The 17,968-nt window shown below is 39.3% G+C and overlaps 1 protein-coding gene across 3 annotated transcripts in view; it reads left to right on the top strand.

Moving 5' to 3' along the window:
- Nucleotides 1-17,968, top strand: part of ADCY8 (adenylate cyclase 8) — a 274,396-nt gene that overhangs the window by 123,553 nt on the left and 132,875 nt on the right. For all 3 annotated transcript variants that reach the window (XM_055287260.2, XM_055287261.2, XM_055287262.2), the window contains exons 6-7: nucleotides 8,768-8,926; nucleotides 14,904-15,174. In XM_055287260.2, coding sequence (XP_055143235.1) covers nucleotides 8,768-8,926; nucleotides 14,904-15,174 — 430 coding nt within the window. The remainder of the gene's footprint in view (nucleotides 1-8,767; nucleotides 8,927-14,903; nucleotides 15,175-17,968) is intronic.

Raw genomic sequence — 17,968 nt, 5'->3', positions numbered from 1 at the left:
TTTTGTATTTTTAGTAGAGACAGGGTTTCATCATGTTGGCCAGGCTGGCGTCAAACTCCTAACCTCAGGCGATCTGCCCGCCTCGGCCTCCCAAAGTGCTGAGATTACGGCATGAGCCACCACGCCCAGCCAGGATACACACTTTCTGTAGCACAGGATTAGAAGTTGTCCAACAGAAGGGTTTGATTCTGGTTTTTAGAACAGTGATTTACAAACTCTTTGCTCCATACTCTCTAAAATAATGTTGCAAGCTACACCCCTCACACAGTTGTAAGTTGACATCTAAAATTTTATCCAACATTATGTTTATTTTTACCAACAAGAAACAAAACACATTAAATAATTTTTTTAGTTAAAATGGGAATAATCTCTTAAAATATATTTCATAATATAGTTGTTTTAAAAAATAGGTTTTACTCCCTCATTTAATAAATCACACTGCTATGGGCTGAATTTTATCCCCCCAAAATTCCTGTGTTGAAGCCCTAACCACAAATATAACAGTATCTGGAGATGAGGCTTTTGGGAGCTAATTAGGTTTAAATGAGGCTTAGTGCCCTTATTAGAAGAGACCCCAGAGAGCTTTCTGGCTCTCTCTCTCCACCTTGTGGGGGCACAACAGGAAGGCAGCCATCTGCAAGCCAGGAAGAGGGCCCTCACCAGAACCTGATCCTGCTAGCACCGTAATCTCAGACTTCCCAGCCTCCAGAATTGTGAGAAATACATTCCTCTTGTTTATGCCATCCAGTCTATAGATTTTGTTATGGAAGCCTGAGTTGATTAAGACCCACACAAAATCAGAGAATCATAAGAATGTCTATCCTTGAGTATTACCTTATGTATCCGGAAAATTGTAATAACTCCAAAAAACATTCCAGTTCTATTTAAAAGAAACTATGTCCCCAACCCAGAATGTTTTGGGTTTTGAATGCAGGCAGTGAAGCACTGCGGCAGGCCAGGCTACAGGGCCAGATGTGGGCTGCTAGGGAATGCTGAGTGCTGCCAGTCGCGTAGGACAGAGGGCACGTTGGAAGAGGAAATGCACTATACAATAACGGGCATCTTGAAGGAAGGAGAGGAAATTAACGGGAATAAAAGAAGCACCAAAGGTTTCACCCCCAACACACACACACACACACACACACTCCCCGTGCGTCTCTCACCCCTGAGTTAGGACCATTTCAGGAAATAAATTGTTCTAAAAAATCCAGAATTCAGAACTTCAGAACTCCCCCGAGCGGGATCAACAAGGAAATGCTGACTTGGCGCACAGCTGCTGTCCTGACTTGGTCTCTATTGTTCTTCTAAGATTCCAGGGCACCAAAGCAGGCAGGGTCAGCAACGCTTTCGTCTTCAAGAACACCATTGCTCTCACTTTTCTCTCCCTAGATCTGCCCTGCTTTTGAATGTGAGTGCAGTTAGGCCTTCCCCATTACCTTTCCACTGGAAGGGAGTGCAAGCAGCAGCAAAGTATCCAACCACCATTCAGCTTGGAATCTGGCAGTACCTAACACCCGTGTGACTTAACCTCTCTGGGCTCCAGCTTCCTTGGTTGTAAAATGGGAAAAAACCACATTGATGTAAGCTCCATGAATGCAGAAATTGATTTGTCTATTTGGGTCACTGCTTATATCTTTAGAGTTCTTCAACAGACACTTGTTGAAAGAATAAATGGATGAGCTGCATATGTAGCCTGTGGTGGAAATGAGGATGAAATGAGGATATTAAGGTCAAAGGCCTGGCACAGGAGAGATAATAACCATATCTTAATCCTCTCAGAGCCTCAGTTTGCTCATCTGTAAAATCAAAATTTATAATATTGATAGGCATCTACCTTTCAGAGTCACTGTGGCTATCAAAATGAGAACATGAATTGGGAAGCACTTCGTGAAATCACAACTTTCATGTCAGGGTAAGCATGGTGCCAAGACCAGCTCGGTCAGGGAGACCTTAACCCAGTGGCGCTAGAGGAATTAAAGATACACACACAGAAATACAGAGGTGTGAAGTGGGAAATCAGGGGTCTCACAGCCTTCAGAGCTGAGAGCCCCAAACAGAGATTTACCCACATATTTATTAACAGCAATCATTAGCATTGTTTCTATAGATATTATATTAACTAAAAGTATCCCTTGAGGGAAATGAAGGGATGGGCCGAATTAATTGCAGCAGGAACACACCCTTAAGACACAGATCGCTCATGCTTTTGTTTGTGGCTTAAGAATGCCTTTAAGCAGTTTTCCACCCTGGGCGGGCCAGGTGTTCCTTGCCCTCATTCCTGTAAACCCACAATCTTCCAGCTTGGGCATTGTGGCCATTATGGACATGTTACATTGCTGCAGAGATTTTATTTATGGCCAGTTTTGGGGCCAGTTTATGGCCAGACTTTGGGGGGCTTGCTCCCAATACATGGTGGCTTTCAAACATTTTAAGAAGCAGATGGACCCTATGTTTCATATGGCAGGCTGATACTAAAGTCCAGCAGAGGCAATAGAATGGATCAGGGTTGAAGGCAAAGTTGGGCTCCATGGCCACCACAATGGCAGTCCCTACCACACAATGACTCCTGAAGTACCCTCAGCAAACTCAGATCTATAAGAAGGGAGGCTTTGGAGATTAATCTGTAGAGACTATGTCCATATATTGGGCTGAGTCAGCTCAGACTCCAGTAGTCCACATATTTCCTTTTGTATTTCCCTTCAAAGAAGACATGCAGGGAAGTAGAAATGGACCAATGGGTTCAGGCTCCTACACCCGTGGTGAAATTCTAACTAGTGCATCAATAACTGTGTGACTTTAAGCAATATACCTCTCGTGACTCAGTTCTCTCATTTGTAAAATGGTTCTGGTAGTGATACAGGTTTGTTATGAAGATGATTCCATGTCTGCACAAAACGCCCTGGGCAATGAACATAGTTGACCTCCATAACTAACTCTCTTGCCTTTCCTTTGTTCTGGAATGTTCAAGGGCACCGTTTTTTCCAGGTGACTGGGGCCCAATCAATTCTGCCTAAATTGTAACCATTGTTCACTCTGTTTAGACCAGTTTATGCCTGAGAACTGCAACGTTGATGGGTTGGTTGAAGCCATGTCTGTGTGAATAGAGTTGATGTAGGCAGAGTTTTAGCAGAAAAGGGTAGGTAGAGTGATCAATTCATCATTTTTTATTGGTCTGATTCAATCTGTGCAGTTGAAAAATGGTATTACTTCCAAAAATTAGTACTAGGTACTATTTTTGAGTGTTCAGTATCCACCAGGCTAAGTGTTTTACATACATTATTTTATGAACCATCCTAACACCTCTACAGAGGACCAATTCTCTTCCCCATTGCACCTGGGAAGATTGAGACACTGAGACTAAAGCAACTAGCCTGACATCCACAAGCAGTAAATGCAGAAGTGTGACGTCAGATCCGGGCCTGCTTTAATGCAGGTTCTATGCCTGTGTGGTGTTGCTGAGGAAATATGTGTAATTTGCTCTAGCCCCTACAGCATTGGAATTCCTGTCTAATGTATAGGTCAATGATTGCTACTGAATTATGCATCCTGTCATTCCTCTAGCAACTTCTATGGATTAATTGTCTAAAAAGAACCCTTTGAAGCATTTAAGTTGAAAGAAAAAATCTAAGGTCCTTCATTTTTTACCTTATAATTGTAACATGCTTCCTTAATAGTTCAGTTAAAAGAAATAATGTTGTCAGTCTTTAGTTTGTTAATTGTTGCATGATTTGTCCCCAGCTAGATAGAGGTAAGCAAAAATAATAATGATAATTACGTGTGTTTTTTACTTAAAAGAAATTTTGAATGGATTCTCCCCATGAAGAACAGAAAGTAGATTTGCTCTATTTGAAAGGAAGAGGTTTAGGGGGTCTTCCCCTCCCCAACTAGCAGGTCCTAAGGCAACTCAGTGGTTTCTCTGGGACTCTTAGATCCATCTTGGGACAGCCAAAGGCCTGTGAACCCAGAAAGCCATTGAGCTTTCTCCATTAACTTGATAAATAACTTTCAGCACTGACTATGTCTGTGTGCTAAGCTTTGAGCTAAGTGGGAATGGAAGGTGGCATCCCTGCCCTCCAGAACCCGAGTGTCTAGAGAAGAAAGAGAAGGTGCAGATGTCATCTATAGTCCTTTTCTCTTAATCTGTGACTGATTAGGTACAGCAAAACATCCCTGGGGCTCTGCTCTGGAAGAACTGAACAAGACTTGTTGCTAGGAGTAGAATTGCCTCTATTTTAGCTTCAAGAATGCTCCGAGGTCCTGCCCTCAAGAACTGATCTTGAAATACATTGTGTGTGTTTGTGGTTCTTTGCAACCACGGAGTAGCCTTACTAATGAGGATCAATGTCTGTAAATTATTAATTACTTTTACATAGTTTCATTCTTGTCTTTATTTAAGTCAAATCCCAGACACAAAATGAAAGAGAAAGAAAAGCTATGCAGTAAAAAAATGTTGTCTTCTTGCTATGCTTCTTGTTTTGTAGAGGAAACTAAAAATCATCTAAATGTCTTTTCATTAAGATGCTCCAGTGCGTTCTCTGTATAATGTTAATTGCCTAATGACATTAGCACCGTGTGCTATTTAATAGTCTCTCACCATTAGCTGGCAAAGCACTTTAACATCCATTATTATATCCTTTGGGGCTCACAATAGTTCTGTGTGTGAAGCAATCAGGTAGTGCCTTATTTTACAACTATTGAAACTCAGGGTCAAATTAAACTACGTGCCCAGGATCACACGTTGCAAAGAGTACGGGTTTTAAAAACACAACAGTACCAGCTTAGTCCTGGAATTCTGCTTACCAGCTCTGGGCCATAGGGAAAATCATTTTACTTTCTCAGGCTACAATTCCTTCATAAACAGACAAGCAACTAGTCCTTATTAAAGGCCAGGCACTGTTATAAACTCCCTGCATGTGTTTATTCACTTAATCTTGACAATGTTATTAACATTTTATTGATGCAGAGATTAAAGCATCTATAGGGAGTTAAAATAACTTCTCTAAGGTCATGTTGCCCGTAAGTGATGGAACAAGATGAGAACTTGGCTGTCTGGCACTGAAGTCTGTGATATTAACCCTCATACTACAGTAATGACAGTGTAATAAGGAAAACATCAATTGGGACCCATGACTGTGCCAGTCAGGATAGTAACAAACATCCCTAAAATCTTAGTGACTTAAAACAGTAAACATTTATTTTTCATTCACACTTTATGTTCATTACAGGAGGGGGGTGTGATAGCAGGATATCATCACATTTTATCCTGATTCAAGGACCCTGGTGAAGAAGGCTTCATCAGGAGCTCCTTGACTCATGATGGTGGATACAGGAGAGAAAAAATTTTTAAAGAGTATGGTTGATCATGGTCTTAAAGCTTCTGCCCAGAAGTGACACATATTACTTCTGCTCATATTTCATTGGTCAAAAGCGACATCAATATCCAGACAAACATCACATGTTTGCACTTATTTGCAGGATCTAAAAATCAAAACAATTGAACTCAAGAACATAGAGAGTAGAATGATGGTTACCAGAGGCTGGGAAGGGTAGTGGGGGGTTAGGAGAGAGATGGGGATGGTTAATGGGTAGAAAAAATAAATAAAACCTATTATCTGATAGCACAACAGACTACAGTCAATAATAACTTAATCATACATTTTAAAATAGCTAAAAGACTGTAATTGGATTGTTTGTAACTCAAAGGATAAATGCTTGAGGGAATGGATACCCCATTCTCCATGATGTGATTATTTCACATTGCACGCCTCAAATCACCTCATGTACCCCATAAATATATACACCTACTATGTATTCACAAAAATTAAAAATTAAAAAAGTATGCAGGGAGTCAATCCTACTACACACTTGAATAATATAGTAGTGGGCATGGCTGTAGATAGCACAAATGACTCCTCTCAATGACCTCCTGCACAGAAGCTCATTGGGAAAGTGCCTCAGAAACTGATGTGCTCCTCTCAAAGGCTGGATGCCATTTCTTCTCTTGCCCTGTCAATTTTTTTTTAAATGGCTCCTACAGTTTTCATTGTCAGTTAATATAAAGTACCATATGCTTTTTAACTTAAGAGTTAAAGTGAAAACAATGACCCAGAAACCAGAAACTTCACCAAGATCAAGAAAAACCTCATCCTTTAGTTACAAGCATTTCTTCTAATGTTCACGGGTTGCCCGTCTAATGTCTAATTTATTACAATATTTCCATATTTTCAACCAAATTCAACTTTACTTTCTTATGTAAATAGCTTTGCATTACCTTACAACTTAAGAACAGAGACTGCAAAGATTCAGTTGAGTACATGGAATCATTCATTCATTCTTTATTTTTTTCTTTTAAAAAAGGACACTGCATGTCTTAAGTCCTACCATATGAAAAGCAGGATGCTCCAGGCTGTGAGGAATATAAGGCTGACTCAGGCAGGAATAATGCCTTCAAGGGCCTTATACTCTTTACCAAAAAGCTTGGATATATATGAACATTAATAGAAAGTATTGGACACCCAGGCATCCACCCATCCACCTACTCAATAAACACCTGCTAAGTGTTAACCAAGTGCCAGGTATAGTACAATCTTAAGACAGGAATATAAAGAGTAGTCATTCAAAGTCCCCATTCTCAATTAGTTTAGAGGAGACAGATTATTATAACAGAGCACCCTAATTATTGTTCACCAAGGATGCAATGAGAACACAGGGAAAGGTACATAAGTCAGACTTGGAAATCAGGGCAGCCTACTGGCCAGAGTTAAACCAAGCTTCACTCTAAAAGATGGAGTAGAAGCTCTTCCAATGAATGAGGTAATGGACATTCCAGATTGAGGAAGCACCATGGTCCCAGAGAGGAAAGAAAGAACACAAGGTTCAGACAATGACTTGTTGTTTGGATGGCTGGAGTCTAATGTGTGCATGAGGAATGAGAAGAGTAACTAAGGCACCGGACAGATCATGAGGAATTTTGTGTGCCAGACTAGGAATTTTCCATTGTATCTTATAGACCAGTAGTATCTAAATATTTTGATCCCCTATTTTTATTAATAAAATTATATGAAGATATGCATATCTAATAAAATTATATTTATTATCTATTCTATTAATTATATTCATATGTTTAAAAACATATACCATAAAATATACATAATATAGGGATTTTAAAGAATAATGAGAAAATAAAAATACTTTAAAATATTTTAATTTAATTACAGTATCTAATTTAAATATTTTAATTTAATTACAATTTAAAAATATTTTAAATTACTTACAATTTAATTTAATTTAATTAAGACTTTTCTGCTTTCACCATTTACTAGACAGTAATGGGTTTAAACATAATCCTTTTTTAAAAAAATTTTAATAGTTTGTGATATAGTAATGTAAAGGTCAGGTTTTAAGTTCAATATATTTCTATACCAGGCTTCAGTGGCTATCAGAGCTAAACATATATCTTATAAATGTTTTCCAACCTCATAAATGGATTTAAGCCCTTATAAATCGGTTCAGACATCATCAGAAATCTTCATTTAGAAGATATTTAAACATTAGTAAATGTGCAGCTCTAAGAATTTTGATAGATGATATAATGTAACTTTGGTTTTGCAACAAAATTCTTAAAAAGGTGGAAATATTTCCAAACTTCCATTCTCAAAATGCTTTCTTCAGAGCATCAGTTTCTTTAAAAATCAATTACTTTCTTGCTCATTCTTAAGTTATCATCCTGAGTTGGAAGAAATAAATTAAGCAAGTTTATGTTTTTTTTTCAAATATGTGCTAGAAGGAATATTAATGGTGATTCATTATCACAAAAATATCAGCAAATTTGGAACACTTGTCTTCTTGGCAAAGACAAATGAATAGCTCACCTTTAAGTCTGACAACTCTTTTAAGCATTTTGAAGTCACATAATCATTGCATTTGGGGGGCAATGAAGGTTTTTCTAGTAATTCTACTACAAAGTATTATATTCTACCATTTGATTTTCTGCATAAATAACATCATTTAATCATAAACTAAAACCGTTCAAAATACTCTGAAAGAAAGAATGCTCATGACTACAGGAAATCATCCAATGGTAGAAATTCTTCTGTCTTCTCAAGATGCCTCCTCCATACTTACAGTCAGAGGATGACCAGACATGTATCCCCTAAGTTTCCAATATCAATCTATATATCAAATGTTGGTAAAGCTTTTCAACATAAGTAACAAAAGCTGTGAATGGAAGTTCTAACATTTTCTTCCTGCATCTCAATGGATGACCCAGCTCAGCCCTGGGATGTAAACACTCTATTTCAGAGACCACAGCTCTAAGGAGTAGGTCAGAAAAGAGTGATGGGATAATGAGGTCACATTTGTATTTAGAAGGAGCAGCTGGAAACCATGACAGTATGGGCTGGAAGGAGGTGAGGCCGAGGCAGGGATCCCAAGTCACAGAAGGGCTAGAAAGAAGGAAACAGTTGACATTTTGGTTGGAAATGGAATGTGTAATGAAGTATGAAAGCAATAATCTATCACAGGTTAATGTTGGGTAGAAAAAGATGCTGCTGCCATTCCCTGAGACAGAGGTTACACAGCAGGTTTTGGAGGAAGGTTTCAAAGAGCCTTTAAAAGTATAGATAAAAGGCTAAGGATGTTCAGAGACTCCTTCCAGTTATTAAAGAACCCAAGAAGTCTTCATGGAAGGGGTGATGTTGAAAGTGCAGAGCCAAGGATGCCCACTCTGGTCTTATACATGTGTCTCTCCATTTACCTATGTCAACAGGTATGTGCGGTCAAGGACAAAACACGATGTTGACATGAGGATTGGAATCCACTCAGGCTCGGTACTGTGCGGTGTTTTGGGACTAAGGAAGTGGCAGTTTGATGTCTGGTCTTGGGATGTGGACATTGCAAACAAACTCGAATCTGGAGGAATCCCCGGGTAAGACAAAGCAAAGCCCTTTTCATGCTTAACGGTTGTCATTTGCTCATTTTGTGACAGTGGGTTTCCTGTGTACAGAAATTCAGGGTTAGATCTAGGAAGCAATTATTTGGAAGGAGACCAGACACTGAAACATCATACAACTGTTAGCTTCCAAAATCTAGTTAAATGCATCAGAGGCAACGAGGATGTGGAATAACACTGAGGTGTTGAGGTCTCTGCCCTGCACAGCATTGGTCCTTAGACTTGGCCGCACATTCGAATCTCCAAAGGAACATTTAAAAAATATTAGTGTCGGCCGGGCGCGGTGGCTCACGCTTGTAATCCCAGCACTTTGGGAGGCCAAGGCGGGCAGATCACGAGGTCAGGAGATCGAGACCACGGTGAAACCCCGTCTCTACTAAAAATACAAAAAAAAAAATTAGCCGGGCGTGGTGGCGGGCGCCTGTAGTCCCAGCTACTCGGAGTGGCTGAGGCAGGAGAATGGCGTGAACCCGGGAGGCGGAGCTTGCAGTGAGCCGAGATTGCGCCACTGCACTCCAGCCTGGGCGACAGAGCGAGACTCCGTCTCGAAAAAAAAAAAAAAATACTAGTGTCCAGACCCCGTGCCAGTTTGTTTAAAGCAGAATCTGTGCAGAATTTATTTGCAGTTCTTCAGTGAATTATAATGGGCAGCCAGGATTAAGACCTACTGACTTTCCATGCATGATCTAGGACTCAGTGAGGAAATTCAGGCTCTTCCTTAGAAACTCAACTTTTCAAATTTGGCTGTCAAGATTGGTTGACATAGGATCCCCAAAGGTGCTAGTGGTCTGCAAAGGCCACTGCAACTAAGGTAAGTCTTGAAAAGTTGTATCAAGATTCTGTTTACACAGACTGGACCTAATAAGATCTCAAATATATGTGAGCCAGTGTGATTTTCTGCAGCCTCTCTTTCTTAAAGATGATGGATGGATTGCTGGATGGATGGATGGATGGATGGATGGATGGATGGATGGATGGATATAGAGAAAGAGAGAGAGAGTACACTTCCACATATTCCTTTCCCTACCCCCTAGACCTGCCCTTGGAGTCACAGATTTCTCTGGTATGTGCCATCATTCCTTGCAAATTATGTTTAATATCAAGTAATATGTTATCAAGGGGGAAAAAGACAACAAGAGGTGGAATCACAGTAACTAGGATTCCCACTCTGCCCCTTGCTAAACTCTATTATCTTCAGCAAGTTATGTAAGGCATGCACAGCACCTGGCATGTGATTTTAGTGTGAACTTGGCTTGCATCACTCTACCTGTGTGATCTCAGGCCAGTGCTTAACTTCTGAGTCCAACTTTCTTCACTGCAGGAAGAAAGACAATAATACTTATGATTTACTACCTTGTGAACTTATTTTCCTCCTCCGTGAGAGTTTGTTCTCTCATCTGCTATAATTCGCATAATCTACCTCACAGGTCTCCTCTGAAGATTTTCTCAGGCAATGGGTATGAAGCACTTTTTTTGTACACTGTGCAGGGACAGCCCCAGGTCAGTTACTATTCTTATGGGGATCCTTCACTCTATGTGGTGTGTCATGGCTGTTTGCCAGACAGGTTTAGAATTGAGGAAGGTCTGATGTGTTACTGCTGGTTTTCTTAAATCTTTCCGTTCTTTAGGATTTTCCCACAAGTAACTACCTGCTGAATTTAGACAAACAAGATAGCCCATTCATCTGTGTTTCCAGGCCTGTATCTTAAAAGCATCACCAAATGGGGAATTGCCCATATGCTCAGCAGATTCCTTTTGCAAACCTTAGAATATGCTTTGGGGGATTGTAAGATACTGCTTTGATATCTGGAACCAGTTTAGCTATTGTTCTCAATAACATTAAGAAACAGAAGAGTGACCAAGTTTAAATCAGCACATCAGTGTGGAATACTATGAAGCCATAAAAAGGAATGGCATCATGTCCTTTGCAGCAACATGGATGCAGCTGAAAGAAATTATCTTAAGCGAAATAATGCAGAAACAGAAAAACAAATACCACATGTTCTCACTTCTAAGTGGGAGCTAAACATTGAGTACATATGGACATAAAGACGAGAATAGACACTGGGGCCTACTAGAGGGAGAAGGGAGAGAGTGGGTCAAGGGACGAGAAACTACCTGTTGGGTACTATATTCACTACCTGTGTGAGGGTTCCATCTTACCCCAAACCTCAGCATCATGCAATATGCTTTATAACAAACCTGCACATATACTACCTGATTCTAAAATAAAAGTTGAAAAAGAAAAGAAACGAATAAAATAATTTGTAAAAAGAAACAGAAAGGTGACTGAGTTTAAATCATCTTTCACACCCTTATTTTTAATATCATGAGTCATGAGTCTGAACCGTGGGTTTACTACTTACCAGTTATGAAGGCTGGAAGATTGTGGCAAGTACTTCATGCCCTTCCCAGTTTCTTCACTGTAAGTTTGGACTGAAAACATTATCTGCCTTAAAAATGTAGTTTCAAACATGACTGTGCTTATAAAGCATGTAGTCCAGTCTTCTATTCAGTATCCAGCTCTGCTTAGCCATGGGATGTTGTCAATGTGCAAAATGCAGGAATGTCAGAACGGGACTCCAGACTCACCATGGTTTGATATTGTTTTATATTTTTCCACTTTTTTATTGTCTTCTTCTTTAACACCTCTGAGCCTTGGGTTTCTAGAAGAACGGTTCTCAAACCTCAGTCTTGGAATTACCCGAGAGCTTATTAAACCATAGCTTGCTGGGCCCCACCGCTGAGTTTCTGGTTCAGTATGTCTGGCATGGAACTCAAGATGATGCTTTCTACCAGTTCCTGGTAGGAACTGCTGGCCTTAGTACCACACCATGAAGATCACCATTTTTGAACTTGTGTTAAATGAAATAATGCATATAAAGTCCTTTGTCCTGTACTCAGTAAATATTTATTGTGGTTGTGGTAGTAGTAGTTACCATATAATACAGTTCCAGGGTGGTAGAGAGACACTGAAAGTAAAAGTTCTTGTCTCAATCCAGCACTGCCACTAACCACTAATATGATTTGGGGCCAAATGTGTACTTGTTACTTATGGGCCAGTTTCAGCATCTGCAAAAGGAGACAAAGAAATGTCTAATACCTAAGGTTGTTGGAAGAACGGAAATTATATGAGATAATCCATGGGGCACACAGTAATACCTTTGGCTACTAGATAACATTTATGCAAAGCAAGAGTTACACAATTGTTGTCTTAATTTAGTATCATGACTACTTTTATTATATCCTAGCATTAAAATTTATCAGAAAATGCCAAGTTTACTTGACACTCAATAAATGAGAATATTGCCTGAAAACTGACACATTTCCTTAGAAAGAAATGCAGTCTTCAGAATCTCATCTGCAAATGCCTTACCCCAAAGCTCAAGTTAGTAGCAAGGATGAAAAGAAACATCTGAAACCTAGTTTCTACCAAAACATTTAAGTGTATATTGATTAGCACTTCAGCAGAAGAATCAGTGAAGGCAAGGATCTCATTCACTAGTGAAAACATAATATTGATTTAATACATGGAAGTATTTGTCCCCCTGCATACTGACAGCAGAATAATAAAAATAGAATCCAGAGAAATGCTAAAAGGGGTTGATATGTAACTTAATTATCTTCAAAGAAAATCAACCATGGTACTTTAGAAAACCCTCCTACCAGGTTCATTTTGCCTAGGAGAAAAGGTAAGCTTCCAGTCTTAATTCAGATTCATCTGAGAAAGCAGATGGGGACTCCCATTTCATGGAAGGTCAAATGATCTGTTATTCTCCCAGATCAATATTGTTGAGTTCATATGTATTAACAAAATGCATCTTGGGAATATTTTGTATTTATTCAGCACATTTCTCAAGAGAGTGAAAACATCTTTCACACATTTATTTTTAACATCTTGCACTTGAAATCAATCAATATATTTATGTGGAAGATGTAGAGAACATGCCTTAAATTATCAGAAATGATTTGTTTGTAGTTTCTGTTTTTTCACATGTTCTTTGCAATGAACTCCTTCTTTCTGTAAGGAGGGATTTATCATAATGGGTTAGAAGTATGAGAGGGAGTAGCTGAGCTAATACTAAAAGTAAACTGCATTTTATTTAATTAATGAATTTATTTATTTTTTCTAAGACAAAGTCTCACTTTATCCTCCAGAATGAAGTGCGGTGGCATGATCTCGGCTCACTATAGCTTCAACTGTCTGGGCTCAAGCAGTCCTCCCACCTCAGCCTCTCAAGTAGCTGAGACTACAGGCATGCACCACCATGCCCAGCTAACTTTTGTATTTTTTTGTAGAGATGGTGTTTTGTCATGTTGCCCAGGCTGGTCTCAAACTCCTGAGCTCCAGCAATTCACCAGTCTCGGCTTCCTCAGCATGAGCCACTACAATGCATTTTTAAAAGCCACTCTAAAATTTTTTTTAAACTTTTCTGTTTACTTGGATATATTGTTCTTAGCATTCCAAAAGCCAGTCAAAATATTAAGCATTCCTTCATTCAAATGAATACTAAAGTAAACTTAGGAAAATGACTTTTGAGCTGAATTAGACAGTAGGAAATTGTTAGTAAGCACCAAATAGCACATTGAATCTGGAGAATTGCCAATTACTTGAATAGCTGGAGAGAGCGTAGGAGAGCTATATTAGAGGAATGTCAGAAAATGAGCTTTGAAGTGACAGAGCCGGAGAATGAAAGCTTGGAGGCCTTATTCAGAAGGCCTGACAATAGTCTTCTGTAAGCCTTGAGGAGGCATGGAATACACAACAGTAATATGATGACAATGGCATTTTTTAGAATACTCTTAAGAACTTACATATTTGCTTTTATAGTGTATATATTGTACCATGCAGTGTTTTGACTACCTTACACAAATCAACTCATAGAATAATCACAATGATCGTCAGAGATAGGTGCTATTATGTTTCCCATATTATGGGTAAGAAAATTGACTGATAGAAAGGCTAAGTAATTTGCCCAAGATCTCTCAGCTGGCAAGTGGCAGAGCTAGGGTTTGAATCCAGGAGATCTAGCAACGAAGTCCATGTTTGTAACCACCTTACCTTGCTAGTCTACCTAGCTAGACCACATTATAACACAATAAGTAGTCTGATTGAGTTAGATAGTTATGAGAACAGAAAAACTCTTCCCCAGAAGAATTTACCACGTGAAATTTCCATGAATCAAGTTTGATCCTCAAGGCCCTGATGTCATATGTTATTTTGCTAAAAAAGAAGCCTGAGTCATGAGTTACGGTGGCTGACAATTGTGCAGCCATGAGTCACTTCACTCGTGAGTGAGCCCAGCCAGCTGCCAGCCTGCACATGTCCACAGCTTTGTTCTTTGCTCCTTATAATATGCATGTTATAGAGGAAATTGTACCCTACAGTGGTTTTCCCAAAGGACCCTCAGTGCAGCCCTATGGACTTATCAGAATCACCCTTGAGAAGAATATAGACAAGTTGGAGAAACAAGTTACAAATACATGAAGATTGAAATGATAGGATAGGTTCCAAGATGATGAAAGAACTCTTTTTGCATGGTGATTTGGATAATAATTGCCACTGGGGTTCAGAAACATTTGCAGCACTTGTTTTTCCAAAATAATCAACACCACTGAAAAAAAAAAATCACTGTTTTGTAAAGTTTGCTGGGATCAGGCTGACAATCATAAGAAAAGCCAAAAGATGTGCTTAGGTGTGGCTCAGAAGGGCTGTATTTTATCAGAGGCAGCAGTGTCTCTTGGGACGATGTCCGTGATACTACGCTCATGAATTGATGCTTCTATTTTCTTTTATTCTTTCTACTTTTTAGGAAGACAAGTATTGCCCTTGAGGACATGTCCTAATAATACCCATGTGTAACCCTGGTGTTGGTTTTGTACAGGTCAAGAAAAAGATAGCCTTTGCAGGCAACATCAGGAGTGTGTAATGACCTATGCCTTCTACACACAGGAGGATTCACATTTCCAAAGCCACACTGGACTGTCTCAACGGTGACTATAACGTGGAAGAGGGTCATGGTAAAGAGAGGAATGAATTCCTGAGGAAGCATAATATCGAGACTTACTTAATTAAGCAGCCTGAAGACAGTCTGCTGTCCTTGCCTGAAGATATCGTCAAGGAGTCAGTGAGCTCCTCAGACCGGAGAAACAGTGGGGCCACATTCACTGAAGGATCCTGGAGCCCTGAACTGCCCTTTGATAACATCGTGGGGAAACAGAATGTAAGTCCTCTCTTCCTCCTTCTGCTTGGCCATGAATGCATGCTCGTGTGAATCTCCAATCCAGACGCCTCAGAGAAAACTGATTCATCTTTAACCTTTTCTCCAATGAACACCATAATTGCAAATGATCAAACTATTTCTGTGTCTCCTCAGGACAGAATTAACCTCGTATGCAATTTCAGGAAATGCCAGAAATGCCAGAGGGTTCCTAACACCCTCTTTTTTTTTTTTGTAACCTAGCTAAAAATAAATATTATGTGAAGCTGAATTGTAATTTTACCAAAAAAAAAACACTCATGTTGGAAAAAATAAACCCGCTGTTATTAAACTAAAGGGGAGGATCAAGTACATGAGAATGCCCCTTTTTCGGTAGCTGGCCATCATCAGTTCTGCGTCGCCCTCTGAGATTCAAAATCAGGAGGGCACTGCTGATTTGGAAATAGGAAAGGAGCACCAAGTGATGCCTAGAGCTAGGGAGTTCAGGAGAAGCATGCAATTTCAAAGCCACCCACATGATTCTATTTTTATATAGCATGGATTTGCATCTTCTATGAAGGACAGGGCTACTAAGTCAGTACATAAGGAGTAGATCACCAATAACCAAAATTCTTTTTAAATTATTTATTCAAATATTGAAATCACAGTAAACCCAATGAGATGCTCAGACTCCAAGAGGCACTTAGAGAACTGAGGCTGAGCCAGGTCGAGAACCAAGGTGGACACAGAGATTCTGTTCTCCCAGAATGCTTGCTTGGAGCCATGGCAAAATTACCTGCTCTAATACGGATTTTCCCTTTAACCTCTTAGACACAGCACATTTAGTTGAATTCATGTAAGTTCAATGATGTGACTGTACTATACATTTTTAGAGAAAGAAATAAAAATAGCCAATATATAACACTTATCTGACAGTTATCTGGCGGTTTCTGACAAGATCCTCGACCAAGCAGAAGCTGAGAGTACCATGAAGTACTCAGCCAATAGTGTCTGGAGTTTTATGAAGACATATAAGGGTTAATTTTTAAATTCCATAGACCTCAACATTTCTTATTAACTTGTAGATAAGAAAAATCTGTCTGCCTAAAAAAATTTTAAATGGAAAGGTTAAAATGCTGAAAGTCTCCCCTCTTTCTTCTGCATTTGAAAGTTTGATGGGGCACTCTGAGACCAGGCTATCTTTGGTTTCTTTCTGGATCTTGAGGGAGGAACTATGAGAAAATGCATGGGCCAGATTCCACTGGGAAAAGCTGCAGGTTGAACCTAGGCTGCATGCCTTGCAAGAGTTGACCTTAGGTCTTTGACAGCTCTTTCGTGAGTGTTTAATTTCCCCCCAAAAATTATTATGCCCACACAAGTCATAACTGATTGCAATGCCTAGGTTCTTTCCATCTCTGAGTTGGTGTGCATGGTACAGTTTGCTATTTTATAAAATAATGGTGTTATATACTTCCTGGAGTGGGTGCATGACCAGCTAACAGTGCCCTCTCTGCTGCTTTTGCCTATTGTTAGCTTGGGTCTGAATGCTGATTATTTAAAGAGAAAGAAATGCATGCCTCATCCTGAATACCTCAGCATAAAGTTCTCTCTCTGTTTTAGTTTTTGTTTTGTCTTTTTTTTATTTTTGAAAAATCTCTCTCCAGTTAGGCTGATTGTAGGAATTAAGATAATTCCTTAATGTTCTAATCTGAATTGTGCATGAACTTGCTACTAATAACTGAGAGCCAAGAAGAGGGAGGTGGAGGTTCTTGGTTTTATCTATAGTTGATCGATCTGGTTAAATTGTATAGGAATACTTGAAATATTTATTTGCTCATTTCCTAAAGATATTTCCTGATGTCACCAAATACCTGTTACAAGAGATGTCATTATTAGCTAGAGATTGTTACTGTTGTTTAACCATACCGTGTACTTTTTTATAATGCCCAAGTTTTGCCTGGATGTAACCCATCTGTGCCGTCTTCAGCATGAATAATCTGAATTCATTTTGATGCCATCAGACTGAAGAGCCAGTGAATGTGTGCTGATATTCATGAATAACCACATGCCACCAATAATATTTTGGAAATTACTGAGCCAATTAAAACAGTCACAAGTATTCAGTGTTTGTACTTATGCCTAACTCTAGAAGTCAGTGAGCCATATGTGCAATTCAGAGACATAATTTGTCCCTGGAAGAGATCAAGACTGGTCTGGCTGAGCCGATGCTGTGCCAAAATACCCAGTTAATTCCACGGAAGCCCCGACCATCTGAGTGTTTGCATAACACAGATAAAGCGTACTAATGCTTCACTGGGGGTATTCCAGCTAAATTGGCCAGATGTTTTGGCTTCTATTCATTCATAATGTGTGCTTAGAAATATGTTTAATGGCATCAGATTGCTGTGTCATATTCTGTGCTATGTAGACAGCAGATGTTCAGATAGTTACATCCTCATGTATTCATTCATTCAATAAGGATTAATTGAGCATCTATTACAAGCCAACTACTGCTAGTAAAAAAAAAAGAGGAGGGATGGGGAAAAAAATCACTTTAGAGACAAAGTCAGCCAGTGGTTTATATTCTTAATGAAGATAGAAATTATATCCGTTTCACTTACCACAATTTAGCCCACAATTAGAACAATACCTGGTAAATCACAGGGCTTGATTAAAGTTTGTTGAATGAGTGAATTAAATGATAGATATGGGTAGTGAGGGAGAGGAACCAGTCAAGTTTGAATTCTAGATTTTTTGCTAGGGTGACTGCGTGGATGATAGAACTTCCAACTAAAATAAGCAGTACTGGAATAGGAGA

The sequence above is a fragment of the Symphalangus syndactylus genome, chromosome 7 (assembly GCF_028878055.3).
Source record: "Symphalangus syndactylus isolate Jambi chromosome 7, NHGRI_mSymSyn1-v2.1_pri, whole genome shotgun sequence".
NCBI lineage: Eukaryota > Metazoa > Chordata > Mammalia > Primates > Hylobatidae > Symphalangus > Symphalangus syndactylus.
This window is presented reverse-complemented; position numbering and strand designations above follow the sequence as displayed.